Consider the following 22452-nt stretch of genomic DNA (forward strand, 5'->3'; position numbering starts at 1 on the left):
TGTACGCCCACGAAGGGGGGCGGAGACCTGGCAAACTGAATTCCGAGTCGAATGGTCCGGTGCAGCCAGCATGACGGGTTGGGCAGTGAAAGCCACGCCTCTAAACTCCGTGCTAGGGGCACCAAGGGGACGGGTTTTTTGGACGTACCCGGCGGGGCTTCGCAGCGGTGCGGAACAGGTAACGCGGCGTCGGGAGGCAACGTGGCGTCCCGAGGCTCTGGTGCTGAGAATAAATTCAAAGCACTTACCTTGCTCCGCGCACCCGGCAGGGGGCGGGTTCGTGACTGAGGAGGAGGTCTGGTATTGGCGTCCTCTGGACTCGTCTGAACCGGCCGGCCGGGGAACAGTCATGGCGCTGAAGGCGAGGACACCGCGTCCATGGAGCCGGGACTGCTGAGGCCTGAAAGCAGAGTGCCGTGAGAACGGCATTTGCGGGCCATGTGCCCCAGAGACAAAGGAAATAGCTCTTTTATTGAGAATTTGGGTACCGCAGCCCGTGTTAGGGGGTGCGGCAAATGAAAAAACAAAGGATTCTCCTCCCGGCCATCCACCGGGGGACGGAGCGGTCTTACCACCTCCGGAGCTAACGTCTTGGGCTCTGGGTGCGTTGTCTCAGGAGCGCCTGGGAGACTTCTGGGTCCTCGAGGGGGTCCGTGAGACAGGGGGCGTGCGCTTCCCGCGGTTTGCTCGACGCTGGGGCTGAGAGCTGGGCCCGGGTTGAGGCGGAGCAGGGGCTTGCCTTTTGGCCGCGGGAGGATGCCCTCGGTGAGCAGACGGGGCATGGGCCGTGGCGGCAGGCTTGCGGCGAGGCATGATGTGAGAGATGGCCTCCGTCTGCTTCTTCACCATGGAGAACTGCTGGGCAAAGTCCTCGACGGTGTCGCCGAAGAGGCCGAACTGGGAGACAGGGGCATTGAGGGAGCGAGTCTTGTCAGCTTCATGCATCTCGACCATGTTCAGCCACAGTTGACGTTCCTGGACCACTAGCGTGGCCATCGCCTGCCCGAGCGCTTGCGCTGTGACCTTCGTCGCTCTCAGGGCGAGGTCGGTCGCTGAGCGCAGTTCCTGCAGCATGTCGGGATCAGGGCCACCCCCGTGCATGTCGCGTAGTGCCTTGGCTTGGTGGACCTGCAGGAGAGCCATGGCATGCAGGGCGGAAGCGGTGCGTCCGGTGGCGCTGTAGGCCTTCGCTGTCAGCGAGGAGGTTGCTCTACAGGTCCGGGAAGGGAGTACAGGGCGACCTCGCCAGGTGGTAGGGGTACCGGGGCATAGATGGATCGCAACCACCCTATCCACCTGGGGAATCGCCTCGTACCCATGGCGCGCTCCGCCATCGAGGGCGGACGAGCCTGTGGCGATGTGACGAGTGGAGAGGGGTGCTCTCCACGAAGACGCCAGCTCATCATGCACTTCCGGGAAAAACGGGACCGGGGGGGGGTGAGGCTGTGAGCGGCGCCCAGACCCCAGGAACCAGTCGTCGAGCCGTGATGGTTGTGGGGAGGATGGAGGGTTCCAATCCAAACCCACGCTGTAGGCTGCCCGGGAAAGCATGTCCGTCATCTATGCGTCAGCCTCAGCCTGGGCGTGCAGGCCCGAAAGCGGCAGCCCAGGGGAGTCCTCAGCATCAGATAACCCGCCCTCCGATGCTGTTGCGAGCTCATCTGCTTCCATCGCAAGAGGGTCGGCCGACTGGCTGTGAGGCGAGTCACCGCTACCTCGAGCACGGACGGGAATCAACGAGCGTGTCGGGGCGCGGGTGGTCCGAGGGGGCGTAACCGGCGGAGCTGCACCCGCTGCCATCCCCAAATCGCCTCCATCGCCAGCCGCATCGTCCTCAATCCCGTGGGAAGAAGGAGCAACACGGGGGGCGGCTGGAGTGGCTTGCTCACGGTTGTAAGCAAGCCGCGACCGCAACGTTGTCATGGTCATGTTCTCGCAGTGAGAACATGAACCATCCACAAACGCAGCCTCGGTGTGATCGCTACCCAGACACACGAGACAGCGCCTGTGGCCATCGGAAGCGGAGAGCACTCTACCGCATCCAGGAACAACACAGGGGCGGAAGGGCATCTTTATAAATACGCGTCCTTAAAAGGATGTTCAGCGCCGCTGTGTTTTGCTCTTTTAGAGGAAATTACTCTTTTAAATAAAATCATTCTTTTAGGGAAAAAAACTCATGAGAGTTTTTAAATCTGCACTGTCGATGCGCCCAGGGGCAGGAATGCACAGCCGTGCAAACAGGAGAAAGCCGCTGTTGTGCGGCGTAGAATCCAACAGCATGCAGCAGAGGGATAACAGGAACTCGGTGTGTACACGCAGCAGTTGCAGACATGACCATCGGCTCCGAAGAAATTTTCTGAATGAACTCCCGTATTTGCGCCACTTAAATACCCGTATGTCCGGGGGCGGGACATGCAAATACTGGTTGCCAACTCTCATTGGCCTTTTTTCATAGTCCAGAGGTGAATATCGGCGCTCAAGAGAGACCCCTAGTGTCGCTTCTCTGACACAACGTGGAGAGAGCGACAGAAGGGGAACACCCCTATAGATGCCATCACTCACATACAACTCTAGATTCTCCACCTGATCGTCTAATGATTAGACGGTGACCTGGTGAGGCTTTCAAGCCATAGTGTCTCGCACCCACTGTGAAATTTGGTGGAGGATCTGTGATAGTCTGGGTGTGCTTCAGCAAGGCTGGAATCGGGTAGATTCATCTTTGTGAAGGATGGATGAATCAAGCCACATACAAGATTATCCTGGAAGAAAACTTGCTTCCTTCTGCTCTGACAATGTTCCCCAACTCTGAGGATTGGTTTTTCCCAGCAGGACAATGCTCCATGCCACACAGCCAGGTCAATCACAGCCACAGGATCAAGACCATGTCATGACCAGCCCTATCTCCAGACCTGATTCCATTTGAAAACCTCTGGAATGTATTCAGGAAGAATATAGATAGCCACAAGAAATCAAAAAAAGCTGAGCTGCTTGAACTTTTGCGCCAGGAGTGGCATAAAGTCACCAAACAGCAATGTGAGAGACTGGTTTAGAGCATGCCATGACGCATGAAAGCTGTGATTGAAAATCTGGGTTATTCCACCAAATATTCATTTCTGAACTCTTCCAAAGTTAAAACATTAGTATTGTGTTGTTTAAAAATGAATATGAACTATGCTTCTTTTTTGTTATTTAAACAGATGTACTTTTCTGCCAATAAATGCTGTAAATGAAAATATTTTTATTTGGAATTTTGGAGAAATGTTGTCAGTACTTTATAGAATATTTTTGTATATAATTTTGTATATATATAATTTTACTCAAACACATACCTATAAATAGTAAATCCAGAGAAACAGATAATTTTTTCCCCCCAGAGCTGTATGTGAAACTCTGCCGCCAAATGTGCAAAACTGGAACTGCACCTCCACAAACTGACGTGACACATACACTTACACAATAATAACTTGATTTGATATCGTATGGCGATTTATTTTATAATTTTTCTACAAATTTAAATAAAAAAAAATAACAATTGAGCTATTATTTATAACAAGACAAGCATTAATAGACAATCGACCTCCAAACGCTAGGTGTCACATGACGATTACGTCGCTTCAATGGCGTAGTAACGTTCGTAATCGTTTTGTTTTGCCACGTGACCGGAAGCGTTGGATAATTTCAGTTTGACATGGTGGAAGTTTAGAGATGAGCGCAGAGAACACATAAAAAAAAATGTGATTTAAGAGCAGGGCGCATTTCGCTGTCTAAATACAAAGACTAAAAAACAAATACAGAGATAACTACGCCTTGTGACTGGCAACGCTGTCCTGTAGTTCGTCATGTTGTAAAGTTTACAGGCAGTGGACGAACAGCGCTGAAGGACGAGAGCTCGGGCTAACAGAGCTGTGTCACTGCCTTTGAGTCAAAGAGAACTGTGTTGGTTTATTGTCGCCTGACTTTGCTTTGTTTTTATCCAGTCACACCGGTGGTGTCAGTTGAGGTGTGTTATGTAACGGTCGCTAAAAGCCAAAGGATATTTTAAATTATTTTTTGTGCAGCAAGGACAGTTTCGTTTCTGAGAGAAGGACAGGAAAAAGAGAGGGATTAACTTTACACGGACTGAAATGATCATAGACTGCGGCTGATTTAGGAACAGAGCACTGGATGTCTCATGACAATGGTAAGTTGATCACTACAGTGGTGTGGCTGATAAGACATTCCCCATAAGTTTCATGTGTCATGCTCTTAATTAGTTTAAACAGTACTGCTACAACTGAATCGGAATTGACCATAAGGCCACCGTCATCTGCTTGTTTTGCCAAATTTAAGTCGAGGGTAATGAAAGTTATCTAGATAAACAAAACTATAAGCAATCTATTATAGAGTTAGTGTATGTCAAATTCATAGTAAGAGCAAAATTACTGACTGTGACAGTTGTTATGTAGACTCTCTGATAAACTTTAATATACTGTTTTAAAGATGCTCCAGCACCATTGCTACTTCTTCAGATTATACTTCAAAGAACTGCATAGAAATAGCCTAGCAGATACGTAAAACAATCTGTTAAAATTGATATTGTACTTTGACATGTCAGATGTGTTTAAAAGTAATGCTGCAAAACTTTGTTTCAGTTTTTTAATTTTATGTTTGTCTTTCTTTGATTTCCCAGATTTCAAATGACTGGAGTGAGCGCTAACTGTGAACTTTGAACAAAGATTTACTTTAATTTACTAGTCCCAGTTCATGATTCCCTTTCTATAATGTTGGAGGGACTTGTTGCCTGGGTGCTCAACACATACCTGGGCAAATATGTGAGCAACCTAAACACAGACCAGCTCTCCGTTGCTCTTCTTAAAGGTATTTGGATGGATTTGTTGTAGTAGTCCTTTTTTGGACTGTGTGGTAACACTTTACAATAAGGTTCCATTTGTTAACTTTACTTAACTACATTAGGTAACATGAACTATCAATGAACAATGCTTTTACAGCATTTGTTAATCGTATTTAATGATAATTTCAATTTATACTAATACATTTTTAAGATCTACATTTGTATATGTTAATAGAAGTTTTTGACATGGTTTGACATGTTGTGCATTCTGAGACGCTATTCTGCTCACTACAATTATATGGAGTGGTTAACTGAGTTACCGCAGCATTTCTGTCATCTGGAACCAGTCTGGCCATTCTCTGTTGACTTCTCTCATCAACAAGGCGTTCACATCCACAGAACTGCCGCTTACTGGATGTTTTTTGTTTTTGGCACCATTCTGAGTAAACTCTAGAGATTGTTGTGCATGAAAATCCCAGAAGATTAGCAGTTACAGAAATGCTCAAACCATCCCATCTGGTACCAACAATCATATGACGGTTGAAATCACTGAGATCAAATTTTTTCCCCATTCTGATGGTTGAATGAACATTAACTGAAGCTTCTAACCCATATCTGCATGTTTTCATCTATTGCACTGCTGTCACATGATTGGCTGATTAAATAATTGCATGACTAATAGACTTGCCACAATATAAACATTTTCACAACGGTGTGGTGTTCACGTTCAGAAACCGTCTAACTGTTACCAGTGTTACCGCTGGTACGAAGCTAAGTGGTACTATAGGGTAATTTTAATAAGCAACAGCCTACACATTAACGCAAGGCAGCTTGATTTCAAACTTTGAACTTAATTAAACTGAAAAAAATTAAGTGCAATTAAATTATGTGTTGTTCAACTTTTTGAAAGATGGCTTTTCAACAGTTGAGAAGGGCAACATCTCTTTGGCAACGAACCTAATTCATCTGTGCATTCTCTCCATCATGTGCTACCGGTTGGATATTTCGTCATCCAGGCAAATACATCACTCAGTGGGGGTTGTTGCGGGTTTAATGTTGGTGTTTTATTACCTTTCTTCCCAGGACCCAGTTTTGCTGCTTCAGAAGGGTAATGACTTTGAATTTTTGTGAATAATTTGTTTTGTTCACTCCAAGGGCTGATCAATATGCAATAAATATTTTAACGATATATATATATATATATATATATATATATATATATATATATATATCTCGATCGTTAAAATATATCACAATATCCAATTACATCATCAACCCCCCAGCTGAGGGATCAGTGAATATTCTTGCTTTAGTGATTTTGCATTGAAAATTAAATTAATTTATTTAAAAAACAAAAAACTTAAACCAAAGACATTACTAAATTCAAATGGCACTTCAAATGAAAAAGCAATTAAAATAACAGTGGTAAAAAAATACAAATCATATATAACCACCTTTCTATTTACTGTCAGGTAACTATCGATCTATGACAACAGGCAGAAAATTACTAATATGTATTAAGATCTAAATTATTAATGTAAACAATTATAATGATGCTAATAATCACTGAAATATAAATCATGGCTCAAGATGAACGTGTTAATAAATGTAATCTCAGATGTATAGTGTATATATATAAACTGACACTTTATAGTTGCGCTCACAATTAACTGCTCTGTGGAAATAAAGCAAACTGAACTCGGAACACCACCTGAGCTAAGAAGGTCATTTTCAGCATTCTCATAGACGATACTGTTCTTGCAAAAAAGAAATTCAGAAGACTGAAACAAAGAAAGAGCGAGAACCCTTTACATATGCGTGTTCCACGAGACTGCACGCCTCCGAACAAACAGCGCATCAGACGTGTGCATAGACGGCTTTTCTGTCATCTGTTCTTAAAAATATAATTGTGTTTCTTCAAGCGTGTGTCTAACAGTTTTTCTTGTGTCATTCAGAATTCAAGACTTCTTACAGTTACCCACCATGCACATTATATTCGCTACCTGCAATTAAAGTTCTTCTGTCAGTGCGCATACTGTGTAATTGGATACGTTGGTAAAGAACATCTGGCTTTCAATGCGTTATTTAGGTTCATTTATCATGGGTCGCAAACTCTTCATTAGACAACTATTCTTTATTTAAGGCTATTTTATTCATTAGGCTATTGTATTGATATTAGATGTTCCATTCATAATGTTTCCCCCTTTTACCTGATATAAAATTTCACACCAGTGTTGTCCCTTGTACCGAGTAAAACCAGTAACACTGTACACTGTGGCAACCCTAATGAATAAGTAGTTGTACTTTTTTCTAGTTATGCTCTGCTTTAAAATATTTAATTGATTAGACATTGCTCTTTTGAGTGAAATCTCTATTAAATTATAAAAAAAAAAAAGTATCCAGTAATCATGAGCAACTGGAAAAACCACGATTGGCTGATTAGATAATCACATGAATAAGTAGGTGAACAGGTGTTCCTAATAAAGTGCTCAGTGAGTGTAGATTGTTCATTGTTATTATCACCTAATGCATTAACTAATGGAACCTTATTGTTAACTGTTACTTACTATCTGTGCTAACCAGTGCTTACACTTCTGTGTTGTGGATCATTTTGTTATGATCCAGGTGCAGTAGAGTTGGAGAACCTCCCACTTAGAAAAGATGCACTAAGAGGATTTGATCTGCCCTTTGAAGTCAAAGCAGGTTAGTGTTTTGCACATGGCATATTATACACATCAATCTTAATGTCTGCTCTTGTTACTTAAGGGTTAGGTATTAAAATTTTTGTTGTGATCTTTATTGTGTCATTAAAGGGATAGTTCACCCAAAAATTATGTCATTATTTATTCACCGTCTTATAGTTTCAAACCCGTAGGACTTTCTGTCTTTTTTTGAACGAAAATGTTCAGCAGAATGTCACCACTGACTTTCATTGTATGGAAAAAAGATGGAATGAAATCGAATAGTGATTAACATTCTGTCTAACATGTCCTTTTGTGTTCCACATACAAAGGTATCGACATTAAGTATTGTCAACTGTTTGTCCTTCAGTCAGTGGCGGATTTAGACATGGCGGCAACATGGGCAAACCCCCCGGTCAACAGCTTTGGGGGCGTTCTCATTTAGTATCACACACCAGCCACCCCGGTCAATAACTTTGGGGCCGTGTTGAAGCAGGTTTTTTCCAGGGCGCCAAACAAGCTAGAACCGCTACTGCCTTCAGTCAAGTAAATTGGTCATTCACTTATGCAATTAACAATGGTACTTGTCCAGGGAGAAAAAGGACATTTAAGTAATTACATAGTTACACGTTCAAGTAACATGTCAAAGTTTGTGTTGTTTGTTTTCTAAAATTACGACAGATGCCCAACCTAATATTATGCAATCGACTCGATTCTCTGTGACAGAAATGTAAACCATACTGGGTAGGGGAGAAGGCTATTGTCATGTGGTAGTGATATTATGTTAAGTGCGGTAGTCAAATAAAGAAAAGACAACATTGCCATCATTTACAGCAGGGGTGCTCACAGTTCAATCGAATGATTTCTACTTTTTCAGCATGTTACTGCAGGAAGATCTACCATGCACAACATATTCATTGTCACAATACCAACATTTCAGTAGTCAGAATTGAAATTTGACATTGACTTAAAATGGTACATTTCCTCAGTTTAAACATTTGATATGTTTTCTATGTTCTCTTGTGAATAATATATGGGTTTATGAGATTTGCAAATCATTGCATTCTGTTTTTATTTACATTTTACACAGCGTCCCAACTTTTTTGGAATTGGGGTTGTATCATGCCGCTTTTAAAAGATGTGTGTCAAGTTACAACTCTTAAAGGGAGAAGCAATTCTCTTTCATTCAGCCTCTGCCTCTTGTTGTTTTGAACACAAACGTATCATGGACATGTTCACATAAATGGACGTCTTTTACTGTTTCGTTGTGTTTCCGGCAATGTGCACCTTAGTGCGCCTTCGGTATGTGTGTGCATCATTTAACCATGCTTTGGACTTTATGTGTTCATTTTTTTTGGCTCATTTAAGTGTGGATTGTTTGTGAAGCAGTCATAATACGATTCAAGCTTTGCAAACAAATTGTTATTGAAGGATAGGGCAGTTAAAAACACTTGGACCAGATCAAAAACATAAGTGAACCATTTAATTCATGAATATTTCAAATGTCATGACTCTTTGACAGTTTATGGTGCTGTATTAACAGTTGTGCTTGAGATTAACAGTTTAATATATTCAGATGCAATGTGTTGGATGTGTGTTTTGTTGTGTTATAATTGTTTGTTTTATAATGTTGGGGGGGCTTGTTCATTCTCTTCCGATTTAGTTTGCTGAATTTGAGTGGCTGCATGATGTTAGCCAATCATAGCAGTGGGTTTTTACATTTAAATTTTAAATGCATTTAGGCCAAAACCGAGCATTTCAGAATGCCAAAAACAAGGTGGATTATCATATATCATATATTACTAAATTGTGACTGCTTTACAACATAGCACATCCTGACCCCTCAGGCTACTTGTCTGGCCGGCAAGTTAAATTCTCTTTCACTTGCCCCTTTTAAACTCCATTTATCCCAGACAAGCGTTAATGTCTAGCCCTAAACAGGTTTGATCTCTTTAAGGGAACTCTTTCAAAGAAAAGGTATGTAAAAACAGGAAGATCTGGATATTCTTGAGCAGTGATATGATGGTACCTGGAATGTGCACACTTAGTGCCAATTCTTTTATCCTCAGAAGCCTTTGTCCAGTTACTCCTTTAGTTGTCAGCTGCTGTGTTATAGTTTGTAATGAGCATATATTAATACTTGGAGTTAAATATTGCAATCAATCAGTTAACTCGAATATTAATATGCCAGAGTACATTCTCAGCCATTATAATATGGCTCAATGCTATTTATATATATTTAGAATGTAATTACAGAATTATACTTTAAAAATATTTTTTCCAGGCGTCATTGGGAAGATTACCCTTCAAATTCCATTTTACCGACCACACAGCGACCCATGGGTCATCTGCATGTCACAGCTGAATCTGATTATTGGCCTGGCCCATCCACAGGAATATGATGAGGTGCAAGAAAGGGAAGCTGAGAGAGAGCAGAAGAAACAGCTGCTCAAAGCACTAGAGGACAAATGGATGGTAAAATGAAAAAGGGTGTTTAAATCATCTGTAAATTTATACTGAGGACTAATCTAATAGGATTTAGATTAGTTGTCCAGGAAAACTGTTTTTTCATTGACTCATTCTTAAAATGTTACCATTAGTCCACGACCCAATGTTAAATAATTGGTTACATCCATGCTCACACTATTTTAAATAGTACACATGTGAATGTAGCTTGTAATAGTAATTTGTTTAGAAAATGGCTGCATTGTGGGGACAATGTGAAGTTGTGAAATGTATCTATTTATTTTCTTTATCAGAGTGAATGTGAGCAGAAGGGAGAATCATACTGGTATTCTGCTACAGCCTCTGTTGTCACTAGAATTGTTGAGAATATTGAGGTAATTTGACTGATTTCCTAATTTCAATTCTTTCTCTATTCTCACCTTTGCCTTGCATTCATCTGGTATTATTTTTTTAATTGCAAAAATGTATATTCATCAGGCTTCTTTTTATTTTAAAAGCTGAAAATTCAAGGTGTCCATTTGCGATTTGAAGATGATTTTTCCAACCCTGAGAAACCCTATGCCTTTGGCGTTTGTATCAAGAATGTATCTGCACAGAACTGCTCCAAAGAACCAGTGAGTTATCGTTTTTGTATCTTCATGATATGACTGCATTTACATATTGTAACATGAAAGGGAATCTTGTCACTCACAGACTCAGAAGCTTATTCGGCAAAAGGAGCTGGAAATCAATGAATTTAGTGTCTACTGGGACACAGAGTGTACCATGCTTGGAGATCTTCCCTCAGCAGAAGTACAGGTAGATTTATGATAATGTCGCTTAAAAGCCCAAAGCTAGTGGTCTCCTTATGCTGACATCATCCTCTAATCTTGTCTGTTACAGGAGCTGATGAGTAAATGTATGCAGAGCCGTGAGCATCAATATATATTTGAGCCAGTGTGTGCCTCTGTGTTGGTGAGGAGAAATGCCTCCAAGGAGCCGTTAAGATCTCGTCAGACACCTCGCATTGAGGGCCAAGTACAACTGGAACCCCTCTCAATTCGCCTGTCACAGGTAACATACGGCACAATGTAGTATGTCCAAGGAGGGACCTATCTACCTTTTGATTTTTCTGTTTTTATCCAAAACATTCAGCTAATTTGGTTGAGCTCTCATGTGTGGATCTATCCTTTACAAAACATGTGCATGTGTACTGTCTTTGACTGTTAAATACTTTATCTGAACAACATTTCTAAATTAAATTATCTTTGATTACAGGTTCAATATCAGCAGATCATGGCGTTCCTTAAAGAACTGGACCGGCGAGAGAGGGAGATGCTTTTTCGAAAATGGAGACCTAAACTTTCTATCCATGAAAAGTAATACGATTTATTTGTACCCTTCAGTTCCATTACAAAAAAACAAAATATGTACCCAAATCAGATTTAAATCCTCTTAAATGGTCATATTGTTTGGAAATCTTTTGTTTCACAATAGTATACTAGAATAATGTCTCCCTTATTGTTGAAGCTGTCGGCAGTGGTGGATGTTTGCCATTAATGCCAACCTGTATGAGATCAGGGAACAGCGCAGACGAGAAAGTTGGGATTTTGCACTGCACAGGGCGTGTGATGCCAAATGCTATACTAGCTTGTATGTCCAGAAGCTTAAGGGAGTTACTTTGAGTTCACAGGAGGAGGTAAGAATTATGGACTTACTGGATTGAACAGTATTCACAACAATTCAAAATTCTTATTCTAGGAGCTCACAGCTTTGAGTGCTTGTTGTGCTTGGATTTTCTTTTTTTTTTTTTTAAATCATGCTAATTTATAATCTGTCTCTTTCGCTTGTCTAGAGTGATATGGAAAGGATTGAGGATGAACAGACACTGGAGGAGCTGCTGATTCTCAGGGAAACTGTTTATGTCTCTTTCCGCAAGCAGGAGGAAATTGCTGAGGCAAGCTCATATGACTTGCATTAGAGCTCAAATATTATTACATTTTGAGAGTTCAACGAGAAGTCATGTCTGATATGTACTATTACATTTCCTAGTACTGAAGAAATGTTTCAAATTGTATCACCATATGCTTATGAATTTAATAATAATGATAATAATTAGTAATTAGCATAGTGCCTTTCAAGGACCCAAAGATGCTTTACATGGCATAGACAGAAATCACAAAACAGAGCAAAGACAATTAAAAGAAAAAAGTAAATGAACATAAACTAAATCCAAAACATATAGACGATATGATTAAGGGGTCAGACAGTTGAAAAATACTGTCCAAATTTGTTAAAATCAAAAAACATTCCCACATCATACTAATTAATGATGTACATTAAATATTTCTCACATTCATTTAGAGTCTTCGAGAGCCCTTAAACGAGACCCCTGTCTCCTCTCCCACTGGTTCCATCCCTAAAAGTGGGAGTTCTGGGATGATCCAGTACCTGCAGTCTTGGTTCCCAGGCTGGGGTGGTTGGTATGGGGGTGCTGAAAGAGGGCCAGATGGCCAGCCAGTTACAGATGACCTTTTATCAGGCACTGCACAGTGGGAAATTCTTGGTGAGTATTCCATTTATGATGGAATTTGGGACATGGGTTTTATGATGATGAATGAAAAGTTTTTCAGTGTATGATTTTCTCATGAAAATGTTATTGTTATTCTTTATAAAATTTAATTTGATGTAGAACAGTTCTATTGCATTTTGTACAACAAATAAGACAACCCTGTCTTTCAAACAGCTGAGACCGATGATCTCTTTGATCCTTTGGAGGATTCACAAACACTGAATACCTTTACGAGAAGGGATCATCTCTTTGCACGGCTGGACTTTTTACTTGAGAAAGCAGCTGTCACCCTCTACCATCAAGACAATAAGAAACCTCTTTTGAGTGAGAGTGGTGTCATTCAACTGGAGTTTTCAGGTGAAGCAAGCCTTTGTTTGTTAAGTTGTACTTCTTTTTACAATAAAAGCAACATTTATTGTTTTAACTTTGACTTTTATGGTATATTCTTTTTATTGCTTTACAGGTGTAAACATTGGGATTGAGACTCTTCCTCGTTCTGAGTCCTCTTTACTCACAGTGAAACTTGGTGGGCTGTTTCTCCGTGACCTAACTACCCAGGGCTCTATCTTTCCTGTCCTTGTCTCACCGAAACCGGTTAGATTTTGCCTATCAACACACAAAAAGTTTGTGCAGTAATCTGCATGTGCTACAAAAGATCTGTGACAAGAATATAAAGGTTTCGATTCATTTTTTGTTACTTCTCTTCAATTAAGGATAAAGTCGTTGTTGCTATCAGTCAACCTTTTGGCCAAACTAACAGCACAGAAACCAGCAGTCTGGGTGAGTAATACCATTATCTGAATTCCTTAAAGATATAAATACATTTGTGACTGCTAAAAGACAATAACATTATATTAACTTTTTATTTAAAAATTTTCAGCCTCTGATGTGGAGTCATCATCACCTCCTCTCTTTGAGATGATTTATGAACGTAATCCAATAAGGAGCAAAGTTGAGAGGAGACTGGAGGTCAATACCAGCCCTCTCAATATCATTTATAACCCTCAGGCTATCAAGAAAGTGGCTGAGTTTTTCTACAAAGGAAGGGTCCACACCTCAGGTGTGTATTAAGTAAAAGCGTTTTGGATTGCTTTTGTGAATTATCAGTAGATCATGGTTTATATGACCTCTTCAAGGGTTTGGATATCAATCTGAGTTAGAACTGAGGGTGGCTGAAGCAGCCAGGAGGCAATACAACAAGCTGAAGATGCAAACCAAAGCAGAAATCAGACAAACCATCGATCAGCTACTAGTTGGAGAGTTCATTGTAAGGAGACAGCTTTATTTAATTACAATAAATCACAGTCTCAATTAGATGTTCAGTCATAACTCTGATGTGGTTTACTTTCACAGGAGAACAGTAAGCACTGGACTATGAAATTGGATATATGTGCCCCTCAAGTCATATTCCCTGATGATTTTCAGTCTGAAGACCCCATGCTAGTGGTGGTCGATCTTGGACGTATTCTTCTTACTAATTCCCATGGTAACTTGTTCTAGTCAAATACAATTTTCTGAGGTTGCCTTCCATGCATTCTGAATTTATTGCAGTTTATTGCCACTGGTGACAATTTTATTTATTTCCACAGAGGATGATAAAACAAATCCTAAAACCTCTCAGACAGAAGGAGAGAGCGATGAAGAGTTCCAGACACCACTAGCAACACCTCCTGGGTCTCCACCTCCAGAAGAGGTGGAAGTCAAAGGTCTGGAGAGGTCCTGTGATATTACCAGCCTTAAGTCACCAGAAGGTGCACAAATTATCTGCAGGAACTTATATGAGAAGTACTCTCTATCATTCAATGACCTTCAGATCATGGTTGGTCACTATAAAGACAACTGGAAACATCTACAGGAGAGTGAAGTGGGCCCCACTCATGTAGTTGAGAAATTCAATGTGCTACTGCAGCTAGAGCAAAGACTGAGATACACGTCAGACCCTCAGTTTCCAGGGGCTGTTCTCTCAGGAACCCTACCAGACCTCAAAGTGCACATCAACCTGGAGAAAATGACTGCCCTCAGGAGCTGCTTGGCTAGACTAGGTAGCTCAGGGGCAGATGGAGTTACGGGTGACAAGAAGGGAGAGAATCTCAGATCTCCTGACCCTCTGATGCTTCGTCATGAGAAGATTTTTCAAAGGGAAGATAGTGAGTGGCTTCAGGGTTCTGATAAAACTCTTACCAAGAGTGTGATGACGCTTGAGCAACATACTCGAGAGGTGCTTGTGGAATCCAAACTTCTTCTTGTAGAGTTTAATATCAATTACATGCAGCTTGGTGTTGAAAGTGGAGGCCGTTATATTTCGGTTCTGAAAGTGTTCGGAACAAATGCGCATTTTGTAAAGCGGCCTTATGATGCTATGGTTTCCCTCACAGTCCACGGGCTTTACCTTGTGGACACATTGCAGACATATGGCTCTGACTTTGATCTACTTGTTGCATCTCATAAACACCTAAGTTTTGATGTACCTACTGGGAGTCTTCTAGAGAGCCAGCCCACCTCACCTGTCTCCTCAGATGGTAAATCTCCAGATCTGCCAGGTCTAAACAGGAACTCCTCAGATCTTGCCTTTGACAAAACGTCTCCAGACGGCTCTCCCCCGAGAGACATTGAGGCTCTAATTAAATTGGAATACCAGTTTGTTAGCTCAGACTGCCCCTCCATGAACTTGGACAGCTCTTTTCAGGTTACCTCCTTGCAGGTCAACAATCTTGATATCATTCTCAACCCTGAAACCATCGTAGAGCTTCTGAAATTCCTCCAGCAGTCTTTTCCCAAAGACGAAAACACTCCAGCACAACAGCTAGCACCTCTTCCAAATGGAGACCACGAGGAGACCTATCAGTCCACTTATGACCAGAATAAGGAATTAACTGTAGAAATCCACAGGTTAAATTTGCTGCTTTTGCGAACTGTTGCCACTGGAACTGTTTTGGGAGGTGAGAAGAAAGGCATGAAAATTGCTACAGCCAGTATTAATGGGACAAAAGTCAACGTTTCCATGGGAAGTCGATATGTTGTCAATGGCTCTCTAGGATGTATCCAACTTGTAGACTTGACTCAGGAAGGTGGCAGAAGTCAGTTTGTGGTCAGTATTGGAAGTGTGGAAGACAGTTCCTCCACAGATGGTGTGGCATTGTTTCCCAGTACTGCAATGGCTCCTTCTGAAGCTTTGAGTTTTCACTTTTTGGAAAAGTCTCAGGGAGAATGCTCTCTTAAACTTCAAATGGCATCTCTACACTATAACCACTCAGCAAAGTTCCTAAAAGAACTCAGTTTATCTGCAAATGAGGTAGAGGACAACTTCTGTTCTATGCTGAAGAATGCTGCTACAAAAGTCTCTACTGTATTGGCCACAAAAACAGCGGAGTACAGTGGTATGGTGTCTCTCTTTGAGACCCCTTGTAAAAGATCCAGGAGGAAAAGCCAGTGTAACTGGATGATTGACCCTTTCGAGGATGAGGATTTCTCCGTCCCTGAAAAGGAACATGGCTTGGATTCCTTTCTGGTCAAACTAACTCTTGATGTCAGTATAGAATCCCCTGTTGTGTCTATTCCTAGAAAGCCTGGTCACCCTGAGCTCCTGGTTGGACACCTGGGGAGCATAAGTATTCAAAACTTTATTGCAGGGCAGAACTCAGAAAGGGAGAAACTGCAGGTTAAGGTAAAGGATATAAGACTGTATTCAGTCAATACAAGTAACCTGGTGTTGAGGAAAGGATCACGACTTAAGAGCAGCTCCACTTCTGGTCCATCTCCTTCTCATACCGGCAGCATTACTGTGAATGAGCCACAATTTACACGCCATGACTTCTTTGACTACCTGAGCAGAGGAAAAGGTCAGTCTTAAGTTTATTAAAAGTTCTATAGGATCTCTATCATTTACAAAAGTCTAGAGGTTTGGCAAACATGCTGTGAGTTTGCCCTCATTATTTTGCTCAGAGTCATTACATGTAAATGAGGTTTACTATTTGCCAAATATTTTTGCCAGAATTTTGCAGCTCTTTACGAATATGGGTGAACCTGCAGCAAACCTGTGGCAACAATGAAGTGTATGGCACTAAACTTTGTTTATGTGAAAATAATGAGTGGCAAAAGGGCAGCATGTTTGCCACAGGGTTTGTCAGGGGATAATTCTTTAGTCCTTCCAAGACGTGTTTTCTTGTTTAAACATCTGAATTCTCCCTCTTTCAGCTTTTCATATTCTAAAAGATACCACCATCCAGCTGACTGTCGAAAAAGTTCCAGTTGATAAAAACTCAGAGTTGATCTTTTCGTCTTGTGAAGAGCCTTACCAGAGCACTGGGCTACTGAGAGTGGAAGGCAGATTTGTTAATGCTGTCCAGGTAAAGCTGTACAAAATTTTAGACCTAACTGTTAATTCATAGTTTTTTTGTATCTAAATTCCAGATTTTAACGATGTAATGTTTTCTCTTAGGTGTGTCTCTGCAAGCCTGTGTATGAGCAGGTTCTTCAAACTCTCGATAATCTTTCCTTTATCGAAGATGAGCGAGTAACGCCCAGTCAGCCCCCTACACCACCACCCCCCACACCCTCCTCTACTACACCACACCGCTTTCCTGATCCACAGGGTGGGCTGTTTGCCCAGGACCCTCCTCATGTTGGCCTCTCTTACTCCTCATTGTCATCTTGCCTTTCAGCAACACTTCCGTTGCAGAATGACAGCCCCCCTCTCCAGCCTCCCTCTTTCACCCAAGTGAGGGCCATCTTTAGGGTCTCTGAGCTGCATGTGCAATTGAGTGGAGACCTCAGTCAAGGCTCTCAAGGCCTTGTTAGCCTCCGCTTCCAAGACCTGGAGGGAGATTTTACCAAAGATCATCCCCATTCAATGTCCATCCAACTAGCCCTTCACTCCCTGTTAATGGAAGATTTACTAGAGCCAAACCCTGAATCAAAGTACAAACACCTCATGGTGTCCAGAGGTGCTCCAAAGCCCTCTACCTTCAGTCCTAAAGAATACTTGTCAAATTCTTGCCCATTATCATCCAACATTTTATGCCCAGAAATGCCACGTTCTCTTCCAGCACATTTTGAAGAGACACAAAATGTCTTCCAGTTCTATCAGAGGCATCCCAGTACGCCATCTGCATCCAGTCGGAAAAGCAAGAAGGATGCAGAGTGTCCCAGCACCCCTCCCCCATCCCCATCTCGCCAGACTCCATCTCCACACCCACGATCAGACTTTGATGACTCTTTGGTACATATCAGTGTGCTCATGGTAGATAGGCGGCACCCTGAGTTTAAGACACGGTATGGCAGTATCGGGCGTAGTGTGGATGTAGACTTCAACTGCCTCGATATTCTCATTACATTGCAAACCTGGGTTATGATTCTGGACTTCTTTGGCATTGGTTCTACTGCTAATAATCATGCTGTGAAAGTGCCTACCACTGCCATGCCACAGCCTACACCTGAGCACTCTCTACACAACACTTCCCTCAATGATCTTGGAGATCTGTATCCAGAATTTGAGGAAAGGGTCAACACTAAGCTAGATTTAAAGGTACAGTAACAAAAATAATGGGAGAAAGTGGTAGATATAATGATTCTGACCCTGTTTAAACCTGGTATTAGGATGCATCTCAGGTAATCCAGTCCAAGTGGTCAGATGAGACACGTTGCCATTTACACCTAATATTAAAATGCAACTGAAATGCATCTCCTGTGACCACTTGTATTTATATAGAGAGAGGAGGATCTCCAATAATAAAGCGCAACAAAAATAATGAAAGAGAGAAAGTACAATAAAACAGCACACTATTTCTCCACATTGATGGGGCTTCGTTGCTGTCCGGGAAGCATCAGAACGTATTAGCGCTTAAACCTCATTTTATGTGGTCAAGTGCGTTTTTGACTACCTCCTTATGTGGTTTTTGTGATACGATCAAAAAACGTTATGGACCCTGTTTACACCTGTATTTCTGTTCATTTGTGATCTGATCACCTGAAACACATCGTAATGTCATATGTAAATGGGGTTGTAAATTCTACAGCAATCTAAATATTTGAATTATGGACCGTACAATATTATTATTTTTTTATTATGTTTGTGCTTTCTCCACAGATTCACTCTTTATCTTTGGTTTTGAGACAGAAGACCAGTGAGCTCGCTAAAGCTAGTGTCTCTAAATTGTTTACACATGTTGAAATGATTGGTGCGTATGGGTCTAATGATATTTATAACAATCAAATTTCAAGAGCGCTACATTGAATGAAATAACACTTGTATTTGATATATTTTGGGAAATAGATTAATTCTGAATATTGTCACTTGCTATATTTTGTGTCAATCATTCAGATGGAGATCTGGCATTGCAAGGGAAACTTGGAAGTTTGTCACTGAGTGATTTGACGCCTCACGGTGATCTATACAGAGAGCGTTTCACAACACATGGTGGAGAGGCTCTTGTCTACAACATACACAAGTATGTTCTCACCTATCAGCTGTTTCCTCATTTTGATATAGTCATGCATTTGCAATTGCCAATCACAAGTTGATTGATCTGTCATTGGCCAGTTTGTTGGTGATTTCGTTTTTATATTGACTTTCTTATCTCGAGGTATGGAGAGCCTGACCCCTACCTGCAGCGGGAATATGATATTAAGGTGTCTGTCCAGATGGCCTCAGTACAGTATGTCCATACCCAGCGCTTCCAGGCTGAGGTGGTGGCCTTCATCCAACACTTCACGCAGCTACAGGATGTCCTGGGCAGGCAGAGAGCTGCCAGTGAGGGTCAGGCTGTAAGTGAGCTGTTTTAATACTGTTTCTTTAAATTTAACCTTTGAACAGGATAAGTTTAAATGTTAAGATTGAATCCTTAAATATTTATTTGACCTATCTTCATGTACTTTTCCACAAGCCAGAGTAAATGATGCATATATCCCAGGGAAAACAGGCCGGGCAGTGCTGCTCAGACAACTGCTTGGCGTTTGGGTGATCAGCTGGTTGCCCTTCCCTGCAGAGACGAGATAAGATTACACAGAGTTGTCAGCTCCCATTTTTTTCAGACTGGAGACACTGGTGATGAGGCTGGACACTGTGCTGTCTATACATGCCTCAGGCCAGAGATCAGCCGTTACTCATTAGCTCACTTGCCCTCTGATGTCTTGCTTGTGCTCAGTCTTTTATCCTAGACGTAATGGTGGCAAAAGCACCAATAATACATGTTTTTCACTGGTTTATGTTGATTTGGTTAATTATGCCTACATGCAGTAGGCTTCGTGGAGCAATATTTTGACATGGGTTGGGTTTGTTAATTAGAGATTTCCAAGTGGCCAGATCTCTGGGTTCAGTGAAAAAGTGTGGACCCAGGTTCAACTGACCATAATTAATTTATCAGTCATTTTCTGATCTTGCACCAAGGATCTACACTTGAGTCTATAAAAAAAAAGGGGGGGTCTGTTGTTTGGCTATTGTGAACTGGTTTAATTTGCATTTGAACTGCCTTTTGATTATGTACAGGTTTCTGCGTTATAGAAAATCTGGAAATATCAGGGAATTATAAAATTGTGTTTTTAGGCCTGGAAAAGTAATGAAAATGTATATAGTAAATGAACATTTTCTAGTTAAGCTCTGATTTCAAATATTTCACCAGCTAAATATTGCTCATATTTAGAGCTTATATAGAGTAGAACATGACGGCAAACCATAGTGATGTCTGGTTTGTTTTTTTCACAAATCGGCCTGAATGTTTCATTAGTGAATCAGTCTGAATCAAAATAATTTTTAAAAATACATTTCCAGAAATCACAAATGACTGGAAAATTCATAGAAATTCATTGGTCAGAATGGCTATGTATATTTTGTGTTGTTGTAAAATAAACTCTGTTCTCCATCTCTAACATGAGGTTTTCAAGCTTTGGTTGGATGTTAACAGTGATAAACAGCTACTGACGAAAGCATTTTGCTAACGAACAAGGGTTCTGAACAACATTACACAGTATGAAAGCAGACCAGTGTTGGCAAGGGATTCAAATCATATGTGTTTAGACTCAAGCAAACGTACCAAAGAGAAACAAGAAAATAATATAGTGGTTCTGCAATGAAGTTGACTAAACATCATCAACAGTGGACAATATAAAGGGCCACATGTTATGAAGCATCAATTGATATATTATCTCTAAATTGGCATTGAGAAAGACAAACATACAGTAGAAGGTTTAATATGCTATTACTTGTTCAGCTTTGTCTCCAGGTGAGGGGTCATTTATTTCTAGGCCGTCTTGTCACTGTACGTAGTGACCTTTTTAAGGGGATTGTTTTAATTCTGTTCCTACAGGTGCGTGAGCACCCACAGCGAGCTGCTCGTGTGCTGCTGAACATCGAGGCAGGTGCTCCTGTCCTCTTGATCCCAGAGAGCTCCCGCTCCAAACGGCTCATAGTGGCCAACCTGGGCCAACTCAAAGTGCTTAACAGCTTCCTGCCCGCTGGCACTCATGGCACCTTCTCTCTCAGAGATAAGGTAGAGAAACTTACCATGGCACATACCTTTTTTCCCTCTCTGGTGAGTCCTGCCATCCTCATATACACACTACTCTTCCACTCTGCACCTGTGGGATGCATTTAAGGAGCATTTTATTGTCTGTTTGGGTCAGTCGGGGAATGGCGATTTCACGATGTGAAACAACTTTGGGGACACAACGTAAAAATACTTTTCATGTTATGCTTAACCCTTTCTCACAAAATTGAACATTTTGGCATCATTTACATTTTACTTACCCACATGTTTTTCCAAACCCATATGACTTACTTTCTTCCGAAGAACATAGAAGGAGATATTACTTTCAAAGTATGGAAAAAAGATGCAATGATAGTGAATGGTGATTGAGGCTAACATCTGGCCAAACTGTTTTCCACTGAAGAAAGATTGTCATAAGGATTTGGAACAGCATTTTTGGGTGAACTATCCCTTTAAGCAATGTTTCACATTTAAGTCAAGTCAAGTCAATTTTATTTGTATAGCGCCTTTCACAACACACAACGTTTCAAAGCAGCTTTACAGAAGATCAGCATTAACAGATGATAAAACTGTAATGTCTATAATATATTTATATAATTGAAAGAGGCTTAGCGTCACATTTTAGCCTGGGTTGTGAATCTGAATTGCCATACATATTCAGTGTGAATTACTAACCCAGGTATAAGTATGAACAGTGTGAAACATGGAATAAGATTACCCAGGTTTAAGTTAACACTGATTTAAAAATTACACTGAGTTAACAATTTGTTAAAAGCCCAAAGTAGTGGATATCATAAATTAAATCTCTTAAACAAGCTATGCGGAAAGTGCTTCATGGATGTAGTCCTACTTCTTTGTGTGCATGATCACTAGGGTGTCACAGAAAATGTTATATTGGTATGTATTCACATGTAATTTAACACCTGTGTGGTTGCCTACAGTTTTGTGGATATCAAACCTACATTATCATTATCAGTTCATTAACATTAACATTTATTCTGTCATTTGTTGTTGAAGAATTTGATTTTGCATGCTAATTCATACAAGGATCCCTCCCATTATAAGGTATCAGGGTGTGGTGAACTGATGTGTTTCTTGTTTGGCACTGAAATATGATGGTATCTCCTCTCTCTTTACTGTAACCAGGATTTCAATTCCATTTTGCAATAGTCTGCAAGGAAAGCAATTATATTTAATTCATAATAGAATTGATGCACGCATGTCTTTGAAGATTAGTAAAATATTGAAGAGTTTAAATTAATAACCTTAAGAGGACTAAAATGAGGTGGAATTGATTCCTTGCATGACTGAGTTCTGATTTTACTATTTAGGCTGCAGTGCATGCTCTTACACTTTTGACAGATTATTTTACATATACAAAATATTACAATTAAATGGTTTTGTTTGTTTCAAGTGAGCTGTATCTTTTTATTTATTTTTCAT

At 41.1% G+C, this 22452-nt stretch overlaps 1 protein-coding gene across 1 annotated transcript in view; it reads left to right on the forward strand.

The window, feature by feature from the left end:
• The first annotated feature begins 3977 nt into the window (after positions 1–3977).
• The window catches only part of LOC127618662 (intermembrane lipid transfer protein VPS13D-like), a 68715-nt gene continuing 50240 nt past the window's right edge, over positions 3978–22452 (forward strand). Inside the window, exons 1-25 of the mRNA XM_052091241.1 lie at positions 3978–4180; positions 4670–4857; positions 7457–7534; positions 9797–9987; positions 10272–10352; positions 10476–10592; positions 10672–10776; positions 10861–11031; positions 11236–11336; positions 11488–11656; positions 11813–11914; positions 12322–12523; positions 12704–12886; positions 12993–13123; positions 13243–13309; positions 13410–13589; positions 13666–13796; positions 13883–14015; positions 14119–16368; positions 16724–16875; positions 16968–18053; positions 18615–18705; positions 18849–18975; positions 19111–19291; positions 20830–21012. Of these exons, the coding sequence (XP_051947201.1) occupies positions 4761–4857; positions 7457–7534; positions 9797–9987; positions 10272–10352; positions 10476–10592; positions 10672–10776; positions 10861–11031; positions 11236–11336; positions 11488–11656; positions 11813–11914; positions 12322–12523; positions 12704–12886; positions 12993–13123; positions 13243–13309; positions 13410–13589; positions 13666–13796; positions 13883–14015; positions 14119–16368; positions 16724–16875; positions 16968–18053; positions 18615–18705; positions 18849–18975; positions 19111–19291; positions 20830–21012 (6309 nt within the window). The 5' untranslated portion in view covers positions 3978–4180; positions 4670–4760. The remainder of the gene's footprint in view (positions 4181–4669; positions 4858–7456; positions 7535–9796; positions 9988–10271; positions 10353–10475; positions 10593–10671; positions 10777–10860; positions 11032–11235; positions 11337–11487; positions 11657–11812; positions 11915–12321; positions 12524–12703; positions 12887–12992; positions 13124–13242; positions 13310–13409; positions 13590–13665; positions 13797–13882; positions 14016–14118; positions 16369–16723; positions 16876–16967; positions 18054–18614; positions 18706–18848; positions 18976–19110; positions 19292–20829; positions 21013–22452) is intronic.

Source organism: Xyrauchen texanus, chromosome 25 (assembly GCF_025860055.1).
Source record: "Xyrauchen texanus isolate HMW12.3.18 chromosome 25, RBS_HiC_50CHRs, whole genome shotgun sequence".
NCBI lineage: Eukaryota > Metazoa > Chordata > Actinopteri > Cypriniformes > Catostomidae > Xyrauchen > Xyrauchen texanus.